Source organism: Ostrinia furnacalis, unplaced genomic scaffold, assembly GCF_004193835.3.
Source record: "Ostrinia furnacalis isolate ACB-3 unplaced genomic scaffold, ASM419383v2 OfSCF7341, whole genome shotgun sequence".
NCBI classification, from domain to species: Eukaryota; Metazoa; Arthropoda; class Insecta; order Lepidoptera; family Crambidae; genus Ostrinia; species Ostrinia furnacalis.
The window spans coordinates 268548-295674 of record NW_021137580.1 but is presented as its reverse complement, the minus strand read 5'-3'; the positions used below and the strand labels follow the sequence as shown (position 1 = coordinate 295674).

At 36.1% G+C, this 27127-nt stretch overlaps 1 protein-coding gene across 1 annotated transcript in view; it reads right to left on the bottom strand.

Annotated features, from left to right (window-relative positions):
- The window catches only part of LOC114364054 (protein O-mannosyl-transferase TMTC1), a 193400-nt gene that overhangs the window by 84075 nt on the left and 82198 nt on the right, over window positions 1-27127 (bottom strand). Inside the window, exon 2 of the mRNA XM_028320037.1 lies at window positions 12208-12554. Within this exon, the coding sequence (XP_028175838.1) occupies window positions 12208-12539 (332 nt within the window). The 5' untranslated portion in view covers window positions 12540-12554. The remainder of the gene's footprint in view (window positions 1-12207; window positions 12555-27127) is intronic.

Here is a 27127-nt window from a genome sequence, read left to right as displayed (position 1 = left end):
AATTGATAGTCACACAAGAGCTCTCATGGCGACCATAAAACGGGTACTAATCTCATTACATAGCCTATAACATTTGGCCGTAAACGCACTCAATAGTAACAGCTGATAACGCACTATCAGCAACTAAATGATTGTCGTACTGTAGCAGATTTGCCGTGAGGGAGATAATGTTAATGATGAATAAATTCTAGTAACTATCACAACAATTACTGAGTATAAACTGAGTAGAACTTGTATTATGGTGATGATTATTATATTACTTATATGAACATTACTCCGCATTATCATAAACATCCGTCTTGGAAAGAATTTGGACCTTCCTAGCGCATGCTGTAATGTAAGAGTAGCCTTTTTTCATTCACCTGAAAGTGAAAAAATTATAATAGTGACAGAGTTGCTTGCGCTGCTTCTCCTCAGCACCGCCACTGGCACCTTTATTGTCCCGAAGCAGTGGTAGGGTTAAAACTAGGACGATGTAAAAGTGTTAACTAGAGCATAGCGCTTGTGCACTTAATATTATTAAGTGCACAAGCGCTATGCTCTGTCAGTTGCCACTAAAATTTGTTATCCACAGTGGGGCTATGTCAGCTACCTTTGTTTTTAAAGATATGACGTTTTCATTAACGACCTGACGAAATCAGAGCGGTGACGGCTGTATGTATGAATGAAGAAATTAATTTATATCTCCCATGAAAAATAAGATGCTTTCATATCTGACCCTGTACCTACCTAAGTAGTTTAAAAATATGGAAACCGCTTTTAAAGATTAGAGTTCATTCATTTTACAAAATTTTTATTCGGTGATATATTTTCGACGAAAAACTTTTCTCAGTTCACACTCTTTCTCTTTTTCATTTTCCATTAACTTCAAGGCGCATTTCAAAAACATTTTCTCGAGACCAAAACGTAGTTTCAGAAGCTCTCAGGAAAATCGCCTTAGTTTTCACTACTCCAAAATACTGGCAAGTATAGCAATGGGATTACACCCACCCGGTACAGTTGGGGGCAAAATTGTTTGCACAATATTATAACAAAGTTTTCAAACCACACTCAATATCATTATTTCTTTAGGTCACGAACGAATTTAGATTTCCAGTTTTCTACAAGCTTTCTTTAATAAAATTGCTAAAGGATTTAGCGTGGGATTATTATATTTAAGTTTCCAGAAAGTTGTGCCAGACCCAATATTAATGAGGTCCATGTTTTTAGAAGTAGGTTAGGTATACACAAAAATTTGAGAATGTTAACTTAAAAATTAGAGATTGATGGTGAAAACCGGCATAAGTCAACTACATACATAATAACTCTACCCAGCTGTACATACATAAAATATATTGGTTTTTGCTTCCCTTGTAATCCGATTGTTGGCCTCCATAGTATTTGTTTCCATATTTGGAACGGCCCCGCTTCTGTTCTTAAGATAAGAGCATATTATGGAACGTGATATTTTTGGAACAGTGACAAAAGTTAACTAGGAGTAACTAGGAGCAGTTAGAGCGCAGTTAAGTTTAATTGTCTGAGGAACAAATAAAGTCGCGCTAAGAAAGTAGACTTTAACGCATTATTTACGATGAGCAAGTTCACGTAAATTGTAAGTGGTATGGCAATAAAATTAAGACTTCCATTGTGTAGTTGTAGTTTGTCACCTTACAGAGCTATTAAATTATGTCACATGAAAATAAATAATGGACATGAAATGTGTATGTTCATAGCATTATTATTTGTTTCTCGTCTGTCTAACATTTTTTATTGTACAATTTTTCATGAACTGAAAATAAAAGTACTTTAATAGGTAGCTCTTAAAGCCGCTTAAGAGTTATGCATAGGTATTAAGTTTTTTTTATACAAAGATAGTCAGGTGGCTTAAAAATACCTAACTAAGGGCTGATTTTACCATAAAAATCAGCCCTTAGCCTAGCAGATAAGTTATCGTATGACATACCTATGTTTAGCAAAAGGCAGTCACAAAACTAACTTATTTCTCTACTGTAATACTGTTTTTTTTTCGTTCCAAAACCCGTTCTGTTCCTAAAATCGGAACACGTACAGTCACCGCGCAAATATTAGACATCAAAATAGTTATTTGCGTATGGATTCTTGTAATGCTGAGGGTAAATTTCGCGAGCTTGAGTGTGTATTTCTTTCCAATCCCTGTGTTTGGTTTCGTACAACAGAGTACAAAGTAAAGTGAGGATGTGTTTGGACAGGACACGGGACGCAGATGTTTTGAGTAATATATCTTGCATATTGTTATGACTGTATTTTGTGAGGAAACACTGTGTTGTATAAGTTTATTATTTTCGTCACCCCGGCTATTTTGGTTGATATTTTAGCGACGAGATATTTATAGTGCTGTTTTTATTACGAACGAGTTGCAGTGGCTGGCAAAGAAGGCGGGAATAAATATTTTTAAGACATCAAATGGCACTTAGTTACGGCCAGCGTTGACAACACAATCTTATTCGAATTGTAACAAAAACATGTTGCGACCTTTTTGGCTACTTCGGCTATCACGACCTATTTGACGCTGACTGTACGAAACAATTTAATGATGAAAAACCTTCCAAAAAGTATGAGATCAACGTTATAAGTCGTACCCATAGTAACAATAATCTGCCAGCATATGGCAGATTTACAAGTAAATCAGATACAAACATAATCTGAACATATCACTTATACATACACACTGTTGTTTCTTAGCACGTATACGATCCATATTTAGGCGCCAGTCCAAATACAAGTTAATAATACATTTAATATTGAAACCTAATCAACCAAACGTAATCGGTCGGTTTAATCCGTATCAACTCAACACATATTATACGCGCGTGCTTTGTTCGCAGCACAATAGAGCAAATCCGCCGGTAAATTATTAGTGTATAACGTATACGAATTGTACTGATTGATTTCCATATCTAGAATAACAATGATACATAAATAATTCTGGGGGAACTTGTGGTTGTGTATTATCAGATATTATTATTTTGAGTTTAATGTATTGGATAACAGTAGAGCTAATTTTCGTAGTTCAATTTAGGTATATCATAATGTTAATTTTAACATATTACTTACCTACGTACTTATCTATACATATAAAAGAAAGTCGTGTTAGTTACTTCGCTTATAACTCAAGAACGGCTGAACCGATTTAGCTGAAAATTGTCAGGGAGGTAGTTTAGAGCCAGGAGAAGGACATAGGACACTTTTTATCCCGTTCGAAATAAAAAAAAAAGTCTGCTTATTTATTGCCATTAAGGCGGAACAAAGTTCGCCGGGTCAGCTAGTTATTATTAAATGGTAAAACATAGTTATTGTTCCCGTAAATGCCTCAGGCTTTCAAAAGGTTAAGACTGAAATGCACCATCTACGAGTTACTCTAAGGCCGAGTTGCACCATTTTACTTTGACTTTAACAAACGTCAAAAATTTGTCAAACTTGATACAAATGTTGAATATTTAAAAGTTAATTATTTCTGAACGTTATGTGTCTATGGCCAAAGTGTGGATTTTGGTGTTACTCTGTTGTCTATGAACGATAATAAAAAAAAGATGGCTGCGGTCATGGACCTATAAAAAAAGTCGGACGGATTCTCATCAACAAAATACTGTGACATTAGGATACATCAGCTTGCCTGTACGTATAGGCCGGCACGCACACATTCACACCCTGATACACCACTTCGAATGCAAACTTCACACAGTTGACTCATTTAAGCAGCGAAAAAACAACACAAATACGACATGTCTTGTGTGACGAAATTGTGTAAAAACCGTTNGTTTATTATTTTCGGCACCCCGGCTATTTTGGTTGATATTTTAGCGACAAAATATTTATAGCGCTGTTTTTATTACGAACGAGTTGCAATGGCTGGCAAAGAAGGCGGGAATAAATATTTTTAAAGACATCAAATGGCACTTAGGTGTAGTCAGCGTCAAATAGTTTTTTTAGCCAAAGTGGCTAAAAAGACCATCACAACACATCATCATCATCATTTCAGCCATAGGACGTCCACTGCTGAACATAGGCCTCCCCCAATGCTTTCCATGTTGATGATTGGTAGCGGCCTGCGTCCAGCGCTTCCCTGCTACCTTTACGATGTCGTTAGGATGACAACAACCTTATTCTAATTGTAACAAAAACATGTTGCGACCTTTTTGGCTACTTCGGCTATCAGGACCTATTTGACGCTGACTGTACGAAACAATTTAAAGATGAAAAACCTTTCAAAAAGTATGAGATCTACGTTATAAGTCGTACCCATAGTAACAATAATCTGCCAGCATTTGGCAGATTTACAAGTAAGTCAGATACAAACATAATCTGAACATATCAATTATACATACACACTGTTGTTTCTTAGCACGTATACGATTCATATTTAGGCGCCAGTCCAAATACAAGTGAATAATACATTTAATATTGAAATCTAATCAACCAAACGTAATCAGTCGGTTTAATCCGTATCAACTCAACACATATTATACTCGCGTGCTTTGTTCGCAGCACAATAGAGCAAATCCGTCGGTAAATTATTAGTGTATAACGTATACGATTTGTACTGATTGATTTCCATATCTAGAATAACAATGATACATAAATAATTCTGGGTGATTGCGTAGTTAAATTTCATAAAATATATCATAATGATAATTCTAACAAATTACTTACCTACGTACTTATTAAAAAATAATTAGGTATTGAAAACCGATCACAAACGGGAATATTATTTTTATAGTCAAATACGAAAAAAATATTTATTAAATGGTAAAACATAGTTATTGTTCCCGTAAATGCCTCAGGCTCTCAAAAGGTTAAGACTGAAATGCACCATCTACGAGTTACTCTAAGGCCGAGTTGCACCATCTTACTTTGACTTTATCAAACGTCAAAAATCTGTCAAATTTGATACAAAAAGCACCGGTTATTGTCAAAGTTACGGTTATAGTAAGTTGGTGCAACTCAGCCTAACAGTAACTATAACGATACCCGGTGTGTTTCGTATGGAGTTTGACAGATTTCTGACGTTTGTTAAAGTCAAAGTAAGATGGTGCAACCCAGCCTAAGAATCTGGCCTATACTGCCGAGGCTACCGAGGGAACTGCCAGTATTTTGGTCAACAGTAAATTGTTTAATTAAAATAGTAGGTAAGACACGGGTCTTAACGCTTACTATTTTAATTGAAATGGAACGCGAAAGTTTAAAATCTAACTGTAAATTGTTATTATTAAAAGATACGTTGAACTAGTCCCCCAGAAACCCATGGTTTCTACACTACATTTGTACTACAAATAATTACTTAGCTCTTATTGAATGCTTAATATTGGCGCCTATTGAGTATACTAAATTAAGTCGAGTAGGTATTATAAATAATGGAAGTAAGTAACAAACATAAGATTGTTATTTAAGCTTTTTGTCGACAAAAACAACAACAAGCCACCTCGTAAATAGAATTTGAAGGCACTTAACAGATTAACCTTAATTAAGCTATTATTGGATTTGAATAATTTATTGTTTTGGTTTTTAGGTTGGCTATGTTGTTACGGCACTATGCTTCGAAATAATATGATATTAAGGAAAGGAATTAGAGTTTAAAGTGTGTTATCAAGGCTGAACGGTATCGTTGTTCAGTAAAATGTTGGAAAACCTTCTTATGGCTGCGTTTTGTAACTAACAATATTTTGATCATTAGTAGGCTGGCGTATTAGTACAGATGATATTAACTTTGGTAAAATATATTTTGGTAAAATTTGATTCTGTCTTTAACCATTTATAAAAATAAGCTGGCGTATTAATACAGATGATATTAACTTTGGTAAAAGATATTTTGGTATTTGGTTCTATCTTTAACCACTTATAAAAATAGGAAATAACTAAAAAGTAGCGTAATGTGTGACCATGATCACACGGTATTTGAACTAAAATAGAGATAAATAGAGAAACTCACACAAAAAAATTTCGCGTTGAAAATCGTGTTTCTCTATTTTAGTTGAAATGGAACGCAATTTGATTGAATAGATAAATTTTATTAAAAATACTTTTAGTTACTTTACAAATAATTATGTTCGTGGACACGACGTCAAAGGTTCATATAGCAATATAAAAAATCGACGAGGGACATTGCGCTTTGACAGCTCATAAAAAGTATGTCAATTGATTGGTAGTATCAACTATACCCAATCGCGCGTGGCAGATTTCTCTTCGTCGACCCCAAAAGAACTATTTTACAATCTCATTTAGAAAAAATACGGCTACCCTCTATACCAGACAGATGGATGACGTGCCAGAGCGAGGGTCGCCGTCACATAACCCTAAAAAGCAATAAATATACATTTCGGCAAAGTGCGAATTCGGCAAGTGCGATAAGGACCACTCTTTCGGTACGGAACCACAAATGTCACGTGTTATCATAATTTATTAGTGCGACGTCCTGCAGGTGAACATCCAACGGCAGTTACACTAATTTTCGACTTTATACTTTGGGGACAGAGTCGAAGTTTGAATGGGTCGGAGGAGGGTGTAATAGGGACATCGGACGTAGGTTATCTGTTACATACACAGACGTGATAGTGGAACTTTATTATGAGGAATAGGCAGATAAGAGACCGGGGATAGTTGACTGAAGAAATCTTTTACGTTTAAGGTTCCAAAGTTAAACTTGAGGACCATTACTTTTTTCTTTTTGGTAGAGAAATTTGGAATTTAGTTTGACATAGAGGTTAAATGGTATGTCATATTAAGCAGTAAGATATTGATTTTGCATCTTTTTAATTAATGAAAAACAATGATAAGATACTTTTATGTTGTCTGTAAAAAAATTACCACTTCTCTTTTCTTCTCTTATTTCTTCCTATCAGGCATTAAATTGACTTAGCCCACAGCCGTAAAACAAACCTTCTTAAAAGCATTTAATAAAATTCAATACGGTCCTATTCCGAACCCATACACATAAAATACCCGTTATATTGACCAATGCGTATGTTAAGAATAACAATATCAAACGATAGGTACTCAATAACACTCCAAACGCGCCGTTTTAAGCAAATTGAAGCTTTAAAATAACGCCAAAATAAATGCAATGTGCTCGAATAAAACGTTTTTCCGTCTACATTTCTCACAATAACGACAAAATACATTAAGTCGTAATTAGTAACGGGCGTATTCGTTATGTAATATTATTAATATATTATTAATAAATTATGCATAAATATTATAATTTTGATTTATTTTCTTTTTCGTTGTTGACTGACAGTTGCGGTCGCATATGATATAAATATTTTTGTTAACTTGTGACAAAAGATTGTCTACATGACAGGCTTAGCCTAGCGTAGAAATCTCAGTTACTTTATGAACTGAAGCGTTTGTCGGTACAACCTTAGCATTAAACGGGTCTTTATGGAAATGTATGTACAACAATGCAATCCGAGCTGGCACGGCGCATTATGGGATCGCATCGCCATTTATCCGTTTTTGCCACAGCTTGGCGAGATCAGTATGTACAGTCACGGAATGAAAAGGTTCGTCAGTTTTCAAATTGATTCCTTCAACGAATCGCGAGCACATATTACCTTTTGAAACTATGTTACAGAATAATCTCGAGTTAGAGAAAATAATCTTTAACTGTTCGTGAGTAAAGTTCAAAATTATTCAGATCAAAGTTGTTTGACGATTTATCTTGTCAATAAGATTATTATGATTGATAAACTAAAACCTTCTTGTTGGTTCAACCTGCCATTATTATTTCTTTTAAATAAAAAATAACTGTTGTCAATTGGTCAATGTCATCATTGCATTGCACTGATGGGATAGAAAAATAAACAAGCAAAACCTTATTCGTTAGCAAACGTCATATATATTTAAATGTTAGCAGCACTGTTTCTTGTACTGTTATGTTGGCAGGTTTGACTCTTACAGTACCTAGTGCAAGCGAAAACCGACACTAAGGTGACGAACCTTTTCATTCCGCGACTGTACAACCGGATTGAGCTAACGGCGCACCTCGCTGGAATGCGACTATCCTTACCACTTATCATCATCATCATCATCTCAGCCATAGGACGTCCACTGCTGAACATAGGCCTCCCCCAATGCTTTCCATGTTACCCGGTTGGTAGCTGCCTGTGTCCAACGCTTTCCTGCTACCTTTATGATGTCGTCGGTCCACCTTGTGGGTGGACGTCCCACGCTGCGTTTTCCGGTACGCGGCCTCCACTCCAGAACCTTGCTGCCCCGTCGGCTGTCAGTTCTACCTACTATGTGCCCTGCACTTCAGCTTGCTAATCCGTCGTACATTTCCACTCATAGATGGTGCCATCCACGAAGACGCGCCCCACCAATTTTTGAGTTTGATCGTAGAAATTATGGTAGTGTGCGTGTGCACTCATGGATAATTAGCATGTACCTACTTATCAATAACACTCAAACATTAGCGGAAGCATACATACATAAACTATAAACGATTCAGACGAATGGTGAGGCGCGTCTTCGTGGATGGCACTATCTATACCCGCACGCTGCACACTTCCTCGCGTTCGCCCCGAACTGTACCACAAGGGGCAAACGCGCGCTGACAATGCACGAGAATTATTTTTTATGTATATTAAAGGCAGTTATTTGACCACAATCGCACCTGATGTTAAGTGGGATGCAGTCTAGGATGGTACATATCTGCCGTGTAAGTGCCTATTCACTCTCGCCTTGAAAATGCCCGGATTATAGTCTTCGGGAAAGACAGCAGCAGGCAGCGAATTCCAGTCCCTAGCTGTTTGCTTTATAAAAGAGTCATCAAAACGCTTATAAAAGCGTGTTATAGATTTTACTTGTTAAAATCGTCCCTTCTTATTACTATTCACGCATTTATATGTATATGTTACGGTCAAAGTGATAAATGTGAAAATTATGAATAATCGCCGGTTATTATGAATAATTACCGCATGATTTGGTAAATGTGATTAATATGAGGTCATTTATGTGTGTATAAAACTAAATAGGCGGCTTAGGGGTGGCCCAAGGGCCACCCCCGCTGCACCTTAACCTATTTTTTACTTTAAATCAAAACATTATGTTATAAGCATCATGGAAAAGTAATATTATGCAAGAAACATTCCAAACTCATTATGCCAAATTATATTCATATATGATATCAAAACGTTCAAAAGTTTGGCTGTACACAAACACGTACACAAGATGTTGTTCTCTTTTATGAAATTTGTTAGTACTAAGGTTGAATTATTAAATAATCACTGTTAAATGTGATTAATTTATCACTTTCACCGCGACTGTCGGGAATTATTCATAATAACCGGTAATTATTAATAATTTTCAATTTATCACATTAACCGTAACATATACATAACGAGTAAAGATTCTCGACTACCTATTCTGTGTGCCTACCATGAGTTTACGTTAGGTGTGCTCGCTAGCGACTGCGTAAAAAATGACATTTAAATGTATGACATATTGTGCAGCGCCCCTAGTGGCTAGTTTCAAGAAATAAGATCTTCATAGAATTTTTTGACGTATTTGCTAGCGAGCTCACCTAACGTAAACTCATGGTAGGCACACTGTTCCTAAACTATTTAATCATTCCGTAAAAATCCACACTTTTTGCACAAACTAACAACTTTTACGCCTACTTAAATGTTTATTCTTCTCACATTAATTATTTGTGGATAAAATACACGTCTAGACATCTTTGTGGGCGTAAATGACTTTAATTAAGTAAGTAATTAACTTACTGATACAAACGTTTTGACCTCCACAAACTTAGGCTAGCTTTTTGTTGGTAGCGGAATAATATACTAAGTAATTGTTTATTGATTACGTGTATTCTATTTCTAGTCCTAAGTTTCATATTCTCAATTTTAATAGCAGAATTACATTGAAAAACTAAAATAGTCGAATCGATATTCGACTGAGTTAGGGTAAACCAGAGAGTGATTGCCCACTGGTAGTGATTGCCCGCTTTAAGAATAATATTGTCAGGTGCTGACTTTGAATCACTCTAGTTAGATTTGAATTTACTAAGTAGATGGCTCCGAGATCAATGTACAGTAGATTTAAAATTTACAATAGGAAACACTAAAAAAAACAGTCATGGCGGATTTTGTCAAGACGGGTGAAAATGTTACTCAAACAGGTAAAGACTTTAACAATTTTACTAAGGAATTACTTTCTTGGAGGTTAAATTTTTTTTGCAAGTTATTTTATATTCAACTAATGGTATATAGTTATGATGAAATTATAAGTGTTTTCTCCATTATCAATGAAAATAACTGATAAAATTTGATTTCTAACGGTCATTTTAACGGTGGGTAATCACTGCACGTAAATCTGTATATTTTTAGNTTGGTAGCGGCCTGTGTCCAGCGCTTTCCTGCTACCTTTATGATATCGTCGGTCCACCTTGTGGGTGGACGTCCCACGCTGCGTTTTCCGGTACCCGGCCTCCACTCCAGAACCTTGCTGCCCCATCGGCCGTCAGTTCTACGTACTATGTGCCCTGCCTATTGCCACTTCAGCTTGCTAATCCGTCGTACATTTCCACTCATAGATGGTGCCATCCACGAAGACGCGCTCCACCAATTTTTGAGTTTGATCGTAGAAACTATGGTAGTGTGCGTGTGCACTCGTGGATAATTAGCATGTACCTATCTATAACACTCAAACATTAGCGGAAGCATGCATACATAAACTATAAACGATTAAGACGAATGGTGAGGCGCGTCTTCGTGGATGGCACTATCTATACACGCACACTTCCTCGCGTTCGCCCCGACTAGACTGTACCAGAAGGATCGAACGCGCGCAGACAATGAACGAAAAATAAAAACAAAAGCGTGTTAAAAACATTTTACTTGGTAAAATAGGCCCTACATTACATACTACTATTCACGCATTTACAAAAGAGGCATGTAGTTGTGTAATTTCTATACATAACGAGTAAAGATTCTCAACTAGGTACCTATTCTGTTCCTAAATTATTTCATCATCCCGTAAAAATCACGGCTCACTTCTTGCACAAAGTCTAACAACTTACGCATACATAAATGTTTATTCTTCTCACATTAATTATTTGTGGATAAAATACACGTCTAGACATCTTTGTGGGCGTAAATGACTTTAATTAAGTAAGTAATTAACTTACTGATACAAACGCTTTGACCTTCACAAACTTAGGCTAGCTTTTTGTTGGTAGAGGAATAATATACTAAGTAATTGTTTATTGATTACGTGTATTCTATTTCTAGTCCTAAGTTTCATATTCTCAATTTTAATAGCAGAATTACATTGAAAAACTAAAATAGTCGAATCGATATTCAACTGAGTTATATTATTATTAGTTATCAGTAAATTTTACACCACGAAAGTAATATGAGACAACGATGAGGAAGTAAGTAAGTACTACTCCTGTATTCACTTCTAAATTTTCACTATGATACCATTTTGTTCTAACTTTGTAATAATATGTTTTCAATCTTATTTTCAAGAGCGCACGTTTCAATTGCTTCTGAAACATCGTAAAATTCGTTAGCTGATGCCTTTTGGCTGTGTATTTGGCGCCAATTCGAATGCAAACAACGAAATGCATATCTATAGCACTAAAAATGTGTCAGTCTGGCCCCGCGCCGGCTCCACTCATTCGGGGAACGCTTTGTTTTCCAGTAATTGAGGCTCTGTACTAATGAGCGGGTGTTTTCGATTTTGATTAATCGATTTTGTCGATGAGATATGCGGTAACCACGAGAGTAATTCGATTAGAGTAGTTTGTGCGATGTTGTTTTGTGTTATAAAAATTGCCTCTATCTAAGTAGTAGTTCCGTGTTGATTTTTGTGTTTGTTTTGGTTTAAACGTCACGTTTTGTTCTCTATTGCTTGCTTTTACCATTTTACATCGATTTACCTAAGCCAATGACTAAATTAGATTTAAATTAATGCCACTAGATTATGAAGAGTAGGTCTGATCATCACTTTTTATCATCCAGGCTAGGATGCCATGATAAAATCTTATCAAACGATTTTAGACTACAAATGTATGGGCTTATCGTGAAAGTTCGATAAAAATGTTTGATACAATTTTTTCATGGCGCACATCCTAGACCTACAGATAAAATAAAATACCTGCCTTGTCATTCATAAATAAAAGATGCAAATCTTCCCCGTAGTGAGAGAAAAAACACTAGAAGAAGAAACAATGAAATCAGCACTAACCTGAAAGACAGCGTAGTCAGCGGGCGGTAGGACTTGTGACTGCTTGCATCTGCCATCGGAGTACCCCAAAAATCATCCAGCAACAACTGCTGCAGCGAATTGCCTCCAATGACGTCAGCGTTCGTCGTGATCGCCGGTATATCATCATGCACGAAGTCTCCGTTCAGACTGTTGACGTAGCTGAGCACAGCAGTGGCCGTCACCATGACGTAGATGGCCAGGTCACTGCTGAACAAACTCTTCGTTGGAGATTCCTCGCGGACGGTGGTCAGCGATCGCCGCTTCATCTTTTGCAGTTTCGGTTTGATCGTCACATTTCTACATCTGCACATTTGCTGGCGATTCAACTGTAACAATAGAAAAGTGACTGTTAACTTATTTATTTTATTGGGCTATCAACATGAGATAGATACGGTCGACAGCACGTCAACGTAAACACTGCGGTATCTTACGTAGTTGCGATAGGGGCGAGTTTGCAACGAAAATGTATAGCTTGATATGCTGTCGACTGTACAGTATTAAACACAATTACAAAAAGAAAAACAATTAGGCCAAAGGTCTCTAGCTAACTGCTCCCACACAAACGATAACTTTGAATACTTGATGAGACTTTGTTGTATATGTTTGAGTCTCGACGGGGCCAGTTTGGTTGCTGCAGTTTCATGGAAATTCCTAGTACGTAATTACGAGTATGAATGTCTATAATTTTTAAACTATTATTATTTTATTGCGCTCCTAAGTTATTGTCAATCTGTGTGGTATGCAAAAAAGTATGTAGATTTTAGGATTTCAAAATAAAATTATCACGCACATAAAAATATCACAAAGGCGCAAACTCTATTATAACTTTCAAATATTCAATAACAATAGCCATGGGACCGCGAACAAAATAAATTGGGTGAATTCCAACAAAAATCGCCATGTAGCGGGTTGACCGCATACCTATATTCAGTCATTTTTCGATATTGTAAAATACCATATAAAATAAAAAGGATATTGTGTTGGTTTAGTTAAAAGCTGTGACGCATAGAGGCTTTGAAAGTATGTCATATTGCCTCTCTATATTGTTCAACGTCGACGCAATCAATATTCAATATAATAAAGTTACGTTTTACGTTGATAAAAGTAATAAAAATATGGACTTTTAGTTAAATGCCTGAAATGTTAGATTTCGTAGATACCAGCCTGAAGTGCTAGAACTGGCTGTAAGTTTGTGACCTGTTGTTTGCAAAAACCCAGTTTTATACGTTTACAGTTAAAAGGAATAAACTACTTATTCCTTATGTAACTTTTTAGTGACATCACTTCAATAAGATATACCTTTAGACACTAGCTTAGCTTAGCGACGTTATTAAATATTTGTAACTTAAAGCGTTGACTCTTTAGCAACTTGAAATACTTAGAACTTTCTTCCAAGATTCATCACCTCATATTTTGAATTAAGTTTTCAGATGTCTGTAGTGTAACCCATAACTCACTCTTGACTTTGACGCGCCCTTCTAGATATTAGATCACTTGAATTGTCTCGAAATAAAGTGTCTGCCAGCGAATAAAGTAGAAATACAGGGTGACTTTGTAATCAATATCTATTTTTTTTAATAAGCTCTATAGAACAATTTAACAATACAACTTTATCTTATTTATCTTTAGCCGTGGTATTTTTCGCAAAAAATTTCAATATTGGAAATCTAGTTCTCGGGTGCCCATGGCCCACATAGTATTAAAGGATAAGACTTATTTTCGCGCATCATTATGTCTAGCTTTGCAGTTAACTGTGTGTACGAATTTTTCTATGCACGAAGTAAATAAATTTTCCACGTAAGCCAATTTTGAAACCGCGCGCAGCTAATGAAAATTATTAAATACGGGAAAAAAGTTGTTTATTTAACGTTAATCGATTAAGTTACTGATTCCGAGTCGCTCCTAAAAATTTGTACACTGACTGCAAATTCACCCTGTATAAAACAAAATATTCCGAACAAATTCTCGAATATAATAAATTCGCATTCTGTCAGTCACTCGGGCCGCGGCCGCTAATCTAAATAACTATTTTTCAATATAGCCCCCATGGTAGGTTATGAATTTCGCGGCCTACTCATGGAGGACGTGCCTCAAATATTGTAGCTGGGGAAAATGCTGATGTGGTATACAGAGGCAGTTTATCCGCGATATGAATCCTTGGATATTGGGATGGGAAATAAAAAACGCCGAGTTTAATTTGATTCTGCAGTAGGTTAGAATGTGAAGAATTGGTTTATGAAATTACGCGTTTATTATAGGTACCTAAGTAGGTACCTACAGTTTTCTGTGATGTCATAGTATTAAGTAATATTATTAGCAGCTGCAGATAATTTTGAGTATTATGTAAATCAGAAGAGCTTGTGTGGGCGTTTAAAGAAAATAAACGAAATAAATATACATGCATATTATGGACTACCTAATGTAATTCAAATTTCTATAAGCAATATTCCTTTATATATATCCATAAAAGAGAGAATTGTGAAAAATCAGTCACATTTCAGTTTTGTTAATTACAGGAAACAATATTTACAAAATTTTAACAAGTACGACATCCTGTCTTGTGTTTGAAATTAATATTCATTATTCATTTGCGAGTGAACAATATGATTTGTAGGAATGACTTGAACATGTCAGTAAACAATTTTAATTAGTAATTAAAGAGCTTAGAGAATAACACACGGAAATTGCCAATACGTTTTAAAGGAGTTTTATATTTCATCGCGGTAACTCATCATTTTCTCAGCCACTGAGTGTATTGTGCTTCAATCTTAATAAATATCTACCCGAAAAAGAAATCATACAAAAGATTCGTATTAAGCTGGCAACACATTTTCACGTGCGAACGAGCAGAACGGTGTTTGACTTTGTAAGAATGCCAGCAAACGAGATTAAACTGGACCTTATTACGAACGGGATAAGGAGAGAATTAGCTGGTTATACGAATCTCTGTACAAATCTTCCGTGTTTCCGTAGAAACGTTTTCTCGGGTTTCGTCGAACTAGGAAAATGGAGAGGCGCCAACATTACGCACTTAGTATAACTTTTCAACACCCAATGAAAAGGCAATGGCATAGGTTTTATTTTGAAGTAGACAGCGGAGGCACATGCAACGGCACTTCAACCTTAACACAGGCTCCTTTGTACTTATGATACCGTTACCATTTTAGCAAAAAAAATGTTAAGTCTAATGAGCTGTCGTCTCTACAAATTTTTACAATAAAATACCGTTTGCCGGGCGCTACCTAGTTGCCCATTTAGGTACACTGTACTTCCTGTAATAAAATTACGAAGCCATAGCAAAAGAAGTGAATAGTGAAAGTGAGTCAACTTTACATATCTGTAAAATATACTTATTTAATGTGTATAACAAGTACATTATTATTCCTTAATAACATGAACCTTTGTGTTCCAAGAAAACGAGACGAATTGAACTTCCTTGTAAGAAGAAAAGTTAAACGTGGCCCTGAGAGACTTGAAGACGTGTAGATACCGATTCAGAGAATAGCTATATTCCACCGGCACCACGTGAAATGTAGGTTAATCACATTATTAATGTTTTCACGAAAATCTGAACTCAATAATGCTTCTTCCTTATTTTTGTTTTGTGTGTCCTGTGTCCTCTTAAGGTTGATATTTTTGGAATTAGCTGTGTTACTTGCTTGTACGAAAGCAAGCATTTTAGTTATGTTCCAGCAATAATTTGCCTACCCATATAGTAACTGTATTAAAAGTATTTAAACATGCTTTATGAAACGTTAATTAAAGCTTTCAATGCACGCCTCCATTCCCATAGTTGCCCTCGATTTTTATGGCATAAATTAAAATATTCATTACGTGCCTACTTTTCGCAAATTTGCCACTCCACTGTTAAAACATGTATGTAATGTGATGAAATTTGCCACAAGTTTCGATGGAGTTATACCGTGCCATCAGCGGCGTGTGGCGTTTATTAATTTTATGGGGCTAATAAATATGGAGCACTTCGTCGCTATAATTTGGTGAAGTCTAAATTTACCGGTCGGTATTAACACTCTTTGAGCAGTGTCGGTAATTGCGTGACGAGGTTTTGCCATCAAGTAAATTATGAAGTTGTTTAACCTATTTAAGTGACTGGATACAGATTTGTTTAACGAGGGGTAACGATAAAATTCAGATATTTTCACTTAGGTTCGTTTGTTCGTTTCAGCCGAATAACGTCCACTGCTGGACAAAGGCTCCAAGGATTTCCAAAAAGACCAGTCCTGCACCTCCCGCTTCCAGGCACCTTCCGCTTCCAGGCACCTCCCGCGACCACGACCGCTTCACTTAGGTGCATTAATTTAGTATTGATATAACATTTCACTTAGTAAATCGACTGCCCTAACCTACGAGCTTTTACTTGTCAAGCTACTTACTGACTCGTGATATTGAGCTATAAAGACATTGGTTACTATCTATATTTTCAAATGTTTTACTTATACATTGATCGGGTCGGATGCCCGCTGCGCCGCTGGCCTAATGTGATGACTCCACTCGCAGCATATTTAGCTTCCTGTTATTGCGAGCCAATCACAATCAGAATTTTAGACTTCTATATGTAGTTTTTAAGGAGCTAGTGCTTGCACTATGATTTGTTCATACCACGCATGATACCTATTTAAAAGTTATTCGACCTATAAATCTGCCACAAATCCATATAAAAAGGATTTTTTCATCTTGTTTTAGAGTTTAGGTTGACGTGCTAGTGTATAAATATACACATGAAGATGAGTATGCAGGCAAAATACCTGCACATAAGTAGGTAAATTAATAAAAAAAACTTGTAACAGTAACATCGCCCTAAACCTATCTCCTCCAACAATATCAAAAAAATCTCATTAAAAATATCTATCAAGAAATACCAGGAAATAAACAGAGCATTTTCTTAACAGCTGTAAGTGATTACTTTGGGAAGTTTTATTAATAAAATCCACATTACCCCAGAGTTCAAAGAGATTCAGAAAATATTATTAGATGCACGACCTCAGGCGGACCTTGTTACGGTCCCGACGTATGGAGCTTACAAGTATAGCTATAATATTCGAGTATGGGTATTTCAGAATTTAGAAATAAGCGGAGAGAAGCTCGTTCATGGGAAAAGATGAAGTTTAACTACGATTATGTGGAAGATGATTACTAAATTGAGTTTTATCTCACGTATGCTGTGTAGTTGTGAATGTGATTATACATATTACTTTGGCAAATCTGTGAAACTCCATACAAAAAGCACCGGTTATTGTTACGGTTTAACCGTATAAGGAGGTGCAACACAGCCTTATTATTGTTAAAATTACTTGCCTAATTTGCTTTGATTTAAATTATAAACTAAGTATAGTGTAAGTAATTAATCTCAATGTGGGCTCTACTTTAGGTAGAGCTTCTATTATGGCAGTTAGTTATATTAACAGATACTTACATTTAAATGAATTTGCTTTTGATTTTAGCATTAAAATCCTTGAGAAGACTAACAAGTCAGAATTATAAATTATTATCTAGAAATTAACTGCAAGCATGTTTGTGTCGCGCAATGTTAACATGTTAAATGTCTCAGTAGAAGGTTGGCTTGAGTATAAGGCGAGACGTTCCTGAGTGTGTTATGGAGTCAGCTTTGCGTAGGGTTGCCACTTATAGGGTTTATAGATATTTTTTGGATTATTTTATATTCGATTCACCCGTGAAATTTTGTTTGTCACAGAAAAACATTATCGCGCGCGTCCCTGTTTCTAAAACCGAGATAAAAACTATCTTATGTCCTTTTTGGGGACTTGAAACTATCTCACGTAACACGACTAAACATAAAACGAACAATATTTATTTGATTTTCAATTTGATTAAAGGTCAGACCAAGATAATTTTGTTGCAACTCCTTACTTAGAATGTAACGTATTAGCGTAATTAGGATTATGTAAGTTATTTCGTGGTAATTTTTAGCATAACTTTAGGAATATTTTATTATTTATCCTGGCAACTCTAGCAGCGCGGGTAGTCCCGGACCGCAGGGCTGCCGGTGACAGGTGTCTGCGTACGGCACTGTATTAGAAGCTGCGAATCTTAGCGGGGATTAAGGAATGGTTAGAACTCAAGTGATGCTATGGCGAAGTTTGGCTTATTTTTAGGACATAATGTAAAACGCTGTTTTCGGAGCACCAAATATTTGTGCCAACTTTGGCCTACCTGCTGTTTTCTGAGAAATAAATATACCACAAAGATGCCAGATTCTTGGAAATTAAATCAGGATAGATATTCTGTCAGTCGCGTGGAGCCAAAAAACAATATGTTCGTGTCAGTAGATCACAATCTTGTAAACAAACATTCGTTCGTTCTAGCCAAATGACGTCCTCTGCTGGACAAAGGCCTCCTCCAAGCTTTTCCATAATTAACGGTCCTGCGCTGCCCGCCAAACAAACATGAACAAAAATAATCTTCTACTTAGTAGTGAGACGAGTCTTTGAACGTAAAGAAACGTCAATCAATCCTCGTTTCCATAAAACTGTAATTGAATGCATACGCGCAACAGTCAAACCCCAAGACTGACAAAAATTCTAAGTAAACACCAAAGAGCCGTATCTACAAACCGAGCCTAGCGCAGCCCCGTATCCGGAGCGGCGTACTGCGGCAGGACCGGCTTATGAATTTAATTTGGCGGGTTGCTTTATCGACCCCACGTGACTCACATACGACAGACTTTTCCTGGATACAGTTTTAGTACGCCCCGGAATCTTTTGCAGGGATACAAAATCTGCTCGGTTGTTAACTTACAGCCGGATGAAACGTGTTTTTTATTCGCTAGATTCGCGAGCGGGCACGAAAATTGTAGATCGTTCTGGTTATGTTAAGCACCGATAAATTAAATGATAGTCTTTTAGTGACTTGGTCCATTTTTAGCTTGGTCCACGGGCCAAGTCACTGGATTGAATTTTTAAATATTTTTACTTCCAGCTACTTACTGGGTCCAGATCCAGATTCAGGCGTAGATATCAACAAGAAAGTCCAAGTTTCAAGTCACTGGAAGACGCGATTAATAAAACCTTAATAATACTTAACTGATTTTTTTTAAATTGACGATTGAAATAAATGTCAGGTCAATATAGCGTTTTAATCTGCTGGGCTGTTCGCAGTTTTAGTACTGAGATGTCAAAGGTTTAAAACAAGAAATAGTACTATTTATTTGCCCTACATCTGCCCTTCAATTAAAAAGATGTGTGTTTTTACACATTATGTTTTGTATTAGATATTTATGTTAAAATTTCGCGTAGTAAATACTTAGTTTTAACTTTAAACCAAAAGTACAAAGATTAAAGCAATTTACAGACTATCATGTCATTAAACCATAATATGCCTACTAAAATCATGCGATACATTGAACGCTAACCGACACTTAGGTCTGGATTATCACATGCTGATGCTCGCCTCCAACACATTTCACCGTAATGAAACGAGACGCTTATGAATTTAATTTAGCAAGCCTGCTTTATCGAGACCACGTGACTTGGGTACTAGTGACAGCAGTCTAGGGTAATATCTATCCCTAGATTATGTTAATATTACCTACGCGCACAAACTAAGACATTTGATAGAGGCAGTAGGCAATAGAGTCAATACTTCTTGTTATTATTTTAATTTATTTTACCATTCTTAGTCTAAGTCCTATTGTTGAAACACACATCAACACACATCACACATACATTTAGTTCAAATTAATACATTAGTCATTTATATAGAAGTGGTTATAGGTAGATTATGAAACGCACTGAATAATCCCATATATCTATTAACGTATTGAAGTCAACTATACAGTGCTGCCTGTCATTAGGACAAGGTTCACGATTTTACTAAACACAAAATTAAATGAATTTATTACACAATGTATAAAAATGACGTTTCCTTACTAAATGTAAGTTTAAACAAGTGTTCAATGTCCGTTTAACATGTTTTATAAGCCCCTTAGTTTTTTAAAACAGAGGCAGAAACGTTACTCCTATTTTAATGAACAAAAGTACTTCTGTGCCTAACTATACTATGACTAACATCCGTACCTCTCTTTACGGTGTGGCTAATTAATGTTGACAATGCTGCGGAATGCACAGAGGGGTAATTTTGTTCGCCACGGTTGATTTTGCCGTGAAAGCCTTGTGTGCTATCTAGTTAAGGTGCTGTACTTTAGGTATTGGAAAATTTAGGCGAAAATAAAGCTTACATACATACAGCTGTCATTACCATCTTTTTTCACACTGAGAGCATCTATAACAATCAAGATTATAGATTTGGCAAAGAGTAGTTAGACAGAGGCAAGCGATCGCACAAACCGTAGGTGAGAGTCCAATAGCTATAGTATAACGCATTTCATACGATTATTGCAGCATACATGATAGAAAAAATAGTTGCATAAGTATCAACAGTAAACACGATTTGCATTAATGATTGAATTATAAACCTAAAAAAACGTTACAATAAAAACCATTACCACAACGAACTGTGATAAAATGCTTTAACGCATTTTATTGCTATTTTATTAGTATTGAAAACTAGGGTTAAAACCTCGTTTGTGTCATCAGAAAATTGCAATCCTTTGCTTTCGGTCAGGCCTTTTCGGTCGTGGAAGCCGATATTATATTACGCTATAGTTATTGGACCGTAATTGATTTCAGCCTCATCAGCTTTTTGCGCTTGAATATTTCAGCATTTTGAATTTCCATGCAATATCGAATGAGTTTTATTTTTCGATACCCATAAGCTTAGTTGGTCGGTTAGGGTTTCCTTTTTGATGAAGCCAGTGTAAAGTTTAAAAATGATACATGGTATTTTATATGATTTAGATTTTTATAGAAAAAAAATTAAAGTCTAGAGGCCGCAATCTCTAGTTCTACAAAAAATATTGCTCCTACAAGGTTATGAATTTGTTTTCTAAATGATATATGTAAACTTATAAGAGTATTTTACAGCTTCTCAAATACAGGCCTGAAAGTTTGTGCAATGTCAGATACTTTTGAATTCATACATAAAACGAAGCTCCAAACTCTATCAAACTCAAATATCATTTAAAGCCTTAGTTAGATGACTAGTTGAGTTTGAGCAATGTAGCTTTCAATATATTATAACTATAGTTTGTTAGGGACTCATTTATCTGTGAAATTAGTATACAATCCACACGATAGTTTAAAAACATGCAATACCGATTCTCAGAAAACAAAATCAATAAACGAAACCAATCGCACGTCCTCAGCGCTGATTGTTTCGTTTGACTGAGTGTTGCACACGTCACTCAATCAGGATTTTACGATAAAATTTCCAATTAAAATCTCCATGAGACCTCGCGAACGATTGCCCGTCATTAAAGACGTGTTTTAATCTGCAGTTAATGAATCATTCGTTGCTTAATTGACTCGTGCTCAATATGTTCTCTGTTGATTGCAGCTTTTTGCACAAAAATTTCGTTTCAATATTTATTGCGTATTGATTTTGGGATTTAAATAGCATACGAATCAGCGTATTCTTATTCTTCTATCATGGGTTTAATTTAGGTTACTACTCTGATACTTGATTAGTATTTAGAGGCCCTTTTTCTAGGCATTTATACACGTCCCAATGTAGCTTGCCCTATCACCACTTCGGGGCAACATATTCGCAGGCACTGAGAAGAAATGGCAGAAGAAATTCAGTCCATAACCTTTTCTTGACTAACCCACTGAGATCTATGGCTATTCTGCCAACAAAATGAATATTATTATTGCCATGAATAATACTTTCCAAAGCAGACACAGCGACCAACAAGTCCCAACTTTCCAATAAAAAACGACCACTCCCTTCCCTCCACAATGGCTTGTCAGTCGCACGGTCGTAAAACGCTTGCAAATGACCGGATAGCCCGGTTTATCCGGATCGGCTGGAGTACAATGATCTTACATAGTTAAAGGTTTCATGAATGTACGAAAGTTTCTGACCGTTTTATAAAGCGCTTATAAAAAACTTGTCAAAGTTTTTCGATAGCCTCGATTGTGCTTCTGAAATATTGTAAGTGCCCTGGAAAGGGCCTCAGTTGGAATAAATGATTTGAATATAAATTATTAGAACATAATAGAGAAAATACTAAAGCTGAGTTGCACCACCTTATTATTTTGACCGTAACAATGAAAATAACCGGTGCTTTTTGTATGGAGTTTGACAGATTTTTGACGTTTGTCAAAGTTAAAGTAAGATGGTGCAACCCAGCCTAAATAGCTTTTTTTGTTAACATTAGCAAAAATACTTGCAAGTTATCTCACTATCAAGTATCTAGGTGCTTAAACGAGCAATGACTAGGAAACTATACTTTTATCACACTGTAACTTTTTATACAAAAAGAAACATTCTGAGAAACATTACAAAAGTCCCAAAGCACCGCAGAGACAATCGTCTACTAGTTTTCCAACAGAATAAATATTATTTGCAAGTTCAACTCTCAAAGTGACACGAGCAAATCCAAGTTTCCAATAAAGTCCGGCCGTCCACATTGGCTTGTCAAGCCGCGCCGATCGCGGGGCGCTTGCAAATGACCGGATGGATCCGGTTTATCCGGATCGGCGAAAATAATATAAAATTTTAGATAGTTTACGGTTTAAGCGTGGCTTGAAAATAGAAAAGGTTTTTGAGAGAGTTTGAAATGTGTTTCTTATTTTGTACTGAATACTTTCGTCGTCAAATATTTTTTTGACATTATAGACTATCAGCCTTTACTAAATTCTATAATAGAGATTTCGTACTGAAAACTTCCCTCTTGAAATTTTATTTCAAAACAAATCACTAAAGCGATTATTGAATTCAACTCGTCGCTTTCAAATGTTATCTAGGTAATAAACTAAGCACCTACTAATAAATGAACTTATTACGAGTCTTTAGACTTTAACTTGAAAAATGTAGGGTATGCATAGTAAAAATGTAAAAATTAACTAACAAATGTTAGACTCCGCGCAATCCGACATAAAATCAAATTAAGTGTCGACCAACACTCAATGAGCCGTCATTATTAAGGGCGAGTGTAAACGGACCCTACCCTTTTAGTGTCCTTTAGCGCTAGTAGAACGGTTTACCTACATGTAGTGTGGCACTATAACTATGTATTTTGTAATATGAAATGAAGCAGGCATGTAATAAAAATATAGGGTATGCGTAGTAAAAATGTAAAAATTAACTGACAAAATTAAATGACAAACGCGCAATCCGACATAAATTCAAATTAAGTGTCGACCAACACTCAATCAGCCGTCATTATTAAGGGCGAGTGTAAACGGACCCTACCCTTTTAGTGTCGTTTAGCGCTAGTAGAGCGGTTTACCTACATGTAGTGTGTGTCACTATAACTATATATTTTGTAATATGAAATGAAGCGGGTATGTAATAAAAATATAGGATATGCACTATGCGTAGTAAAAATGTAAAAATTAACTAACAAATGAAAGATTCCGCGCAATCCGACATAAAATCAAATTAAGTGTCGACCAACACTCAATGAGCCCGTCATTATTAGGGAGTGTAAACGGACCCTACCCTTTTAGTGTCGTTTAGAGCTAGTAGAGCGGTTTAGTGCCCGTTAGGGGTTAGTGCTGTAAGGTTTAGTGACCGGCTGGTTTTATGACACTTGTGGCTGCTAACGCGCCCGAAGAATGTACTGTCCGATAAGGGACTGTTTATACGTCGTAACTAAGGGTTCGGAGTTTGGATGTTTGTTTCGGAACAAATGATGTTTGTTTTGTCTTGTGTTGCGTCATCACTGTCAAATACGAGTATGTTTCTGCTGACGAAAATGCACGTTATATGATTTGGGAATGTTTATGACTTTACACAAAGTGAAATGGTGTTAAGGCAAAAGGTTTCGATGGATACTAGGTTTGTCAACAATATGGATTGAGCATTTAAAATAGTTTAAGTACGAGTCTACTTACTCAAATTAAAACGCCTACACGTGATGATTAAGTGGAAATGTCGTTAGCATATTTTTTTAGATATTTAATGACTCACGAGTACGCATTATCTACTTTTATGAAATGTGTGTCATGTTTATTTATAGATGTCTTTTTAAAGGTTGTTTATTTGTTGACTAGCAACCAAATTAACTGAGAGTCATCATATTATCATCAATTTACAAAAAATAAATATAAAAAATGTTATCAAAAATATTGCGAGTACCTACTTTAGCTGACGTATTCATAATCTAAATCACAATAAAGTGTTTCAAAATCCATTTTCATTTATAAATTGCAACAACTTTGAATACAAGATTTTTCACGAAAAAGATCTCATTATTATTCTTAAGCGGTTTCGGAAGTAATCACAAGGAAATGAAATTGTCATCACAAATAACATCTGCTGAATCTAATTTATTCAGTTTGCCCGAATTTGACGTCTCCTACTACGAGAGATGTTTGCACTGCATCTTAATTTTGCTTTAAGAGATGAAGTTTGGCCAACATTTGTTATTGGTATGAGAATCCAATCTCAAGATTTGATTGTGAATAAAATGGCTAGTCAATAACTTCTTCTTCCTCTCAGCGCTTGCCAAATATTTGTCTCGACGCGCTGGTATCTTAAAAATTTCTTATAAGATTTCATAATACGAGTAAGAATGCAAAGTTTACATAAATATCTTAGCATCGTTTAAAATGTTTATCCGAAGAATTTAAAGAATAAAAATACTTATGTGGTTTTGAGTGGTTCAACATCCTTATTTGTGAAAGAGGTCGTGTACTAACGCCCGTACTCACAAACATTACTATGAGGTCTCACAGTGCGCGTGGATGCACAGGGTCACACATAAACCAATCACAGAGCTCTATCAACCACAATTCAACGCTATGCGTTCGATTTGATACTTCATTTAAGCAAACATCGTTTGTGAATACGAGTGTAAATGACTATGACTTCGTATTTTTAAAAATAATTTCTTTTTTAGAGTTATCAATTTAAATTGTTTACGAACTCAACTCACTTCACTTCTCAACTCTTCGAGAATACGGCTTAGGGTTTCCTTATAAATATAGCGAGGACAAATTGTGACGGTAATGAATAATTGGATTAACAGCTGAATTCGGCGGCCATGTTTACGCTGTCTGCGTTGATATAAACAGTGTTGCCAGTGCAATGTGTCTGTGTTGCCGATTGAAAAAATGAGAGCTAATTTTAACTATAAAATTAAGTAACGAAACATGCAAACCTTGTTGTTTTATGAGAAGTTAGCTTGTGGTTCAGGGCTTCTGAAATTAACAAACCTAACACTTATTTTGTAAATGCGCAATTAGGTTTCAAAATCACAACATCGACAGATTAAGAATAAAACCAATTAGGGTGGATTCGACCATAGAAGAGTAAATATTAATCTCAGAATAAATCGTCAGTTTTGACATATTTCCCATACTGAAACTGTCAAACGCATTGACAGTTTCAGATGTGCCAGTTACCAGGAGTTATTCTCGGATAAAAGTTTGGTCGAATCGGGCCTTAGTCACTTTATTAGCTTCATAGTTGCTTTCGCCCCGGGTGACCTTATTTTTAATTCGCATTTAAAACGTACATCTTTTGAATGTAATTTTTGTTCAAAAACACAGCCCTATGTTACTGTTATGGGCAGTGAGATAGCAGGGGTTGGCAGCAGGGTGAGCGCCCTAATGACGCCGAACTGGGCGCTCCACGAGTGATATCCATGATAATGCATTTTTAACTTCGGGATTTGGGGCTTGGAGAGATAAAAGAAGAATAAATATTTATTAGATGTCAACATACAGGATGTAAGGGGTGTGTAAAAGTGAATTCTGGTACGAAGTTTATACTATTAAAGACTATATATTTTCTCTCTCTCTCTCTCTTTTCATGAATAAAACACTAGATACTTAACTTGCACGTTATACGATTGCCTCATTTTAAATACTCGTACAATTAATCCAGACATCCGCGCGCGTCACAAATAATCTGACGTTTTTAGAGTGACATTGACATTACTTACGTCAATGTCTCTCTGATAGCAACTCATTGGCTATAACGATACCAATATTTTAACGTTTGGATTATAAATATATTTTTAAATAATTTAGACATTATAGCAAACACTAACAAAAGATTACACGGGAAGAACAGCACGAGAGGGTATTTTTGTAGCGTCAAACGTCAGCGAGACTTCAGATCTCCTTCAGATTTATATTCTCTGTCACGTCATATTATGTCAATGTCACCCCTTCCATGCCGCTACTATACCTCAGACACATGACCTAGTTAAACACTAGCCCCCTTACTAATAAAAAGTTACACAGTTGTTGAACACTGTTTTAAAATGACATTTCCATACTAAACGTCACTTTAAAACACTGTTCAACGAGCGTGTAAGTTTTTTAGCGAGCGTATTAGTAAGGCGGTATATATATAACCCTTGTGTTAGTGTTTTGTGCAGATAGATCAACGTCATCATCATCATCTCAGCCATAGGGCGTCCACTGCTGAACATAGGCCTCCCCCAATGCTTTCCATGTTGCCCGGTTGTTAGCGGCCTGCGTCCAGCACCTTCCTGCTACCTTTCTGATGTCGTCGGTCCACCTTGTGGGTGGACGTCCCACGTTGCGTTTTCCGATTCTTCATAATAGCAAATAGATAGCGGGACATTATTGACAGGCCAAGTCTAAGTGACTGACTTAAGCGCAGGACCGATACTTATTGTGACGTAATTATGGCAAGTAGAGTCACGGTCACCCACACACACACATGTTTTAATAAAAGACAAAATATTTGTAGACATGACATTTACATTATATTCGGTCTATCTTTACAATTTACGACTTACCATTACGTGCTATTAAATCTTTTACCAATGAATGGTTCATTTAAATTTGTAAAATGTCAATGTGGCCATGGATATTTTCCC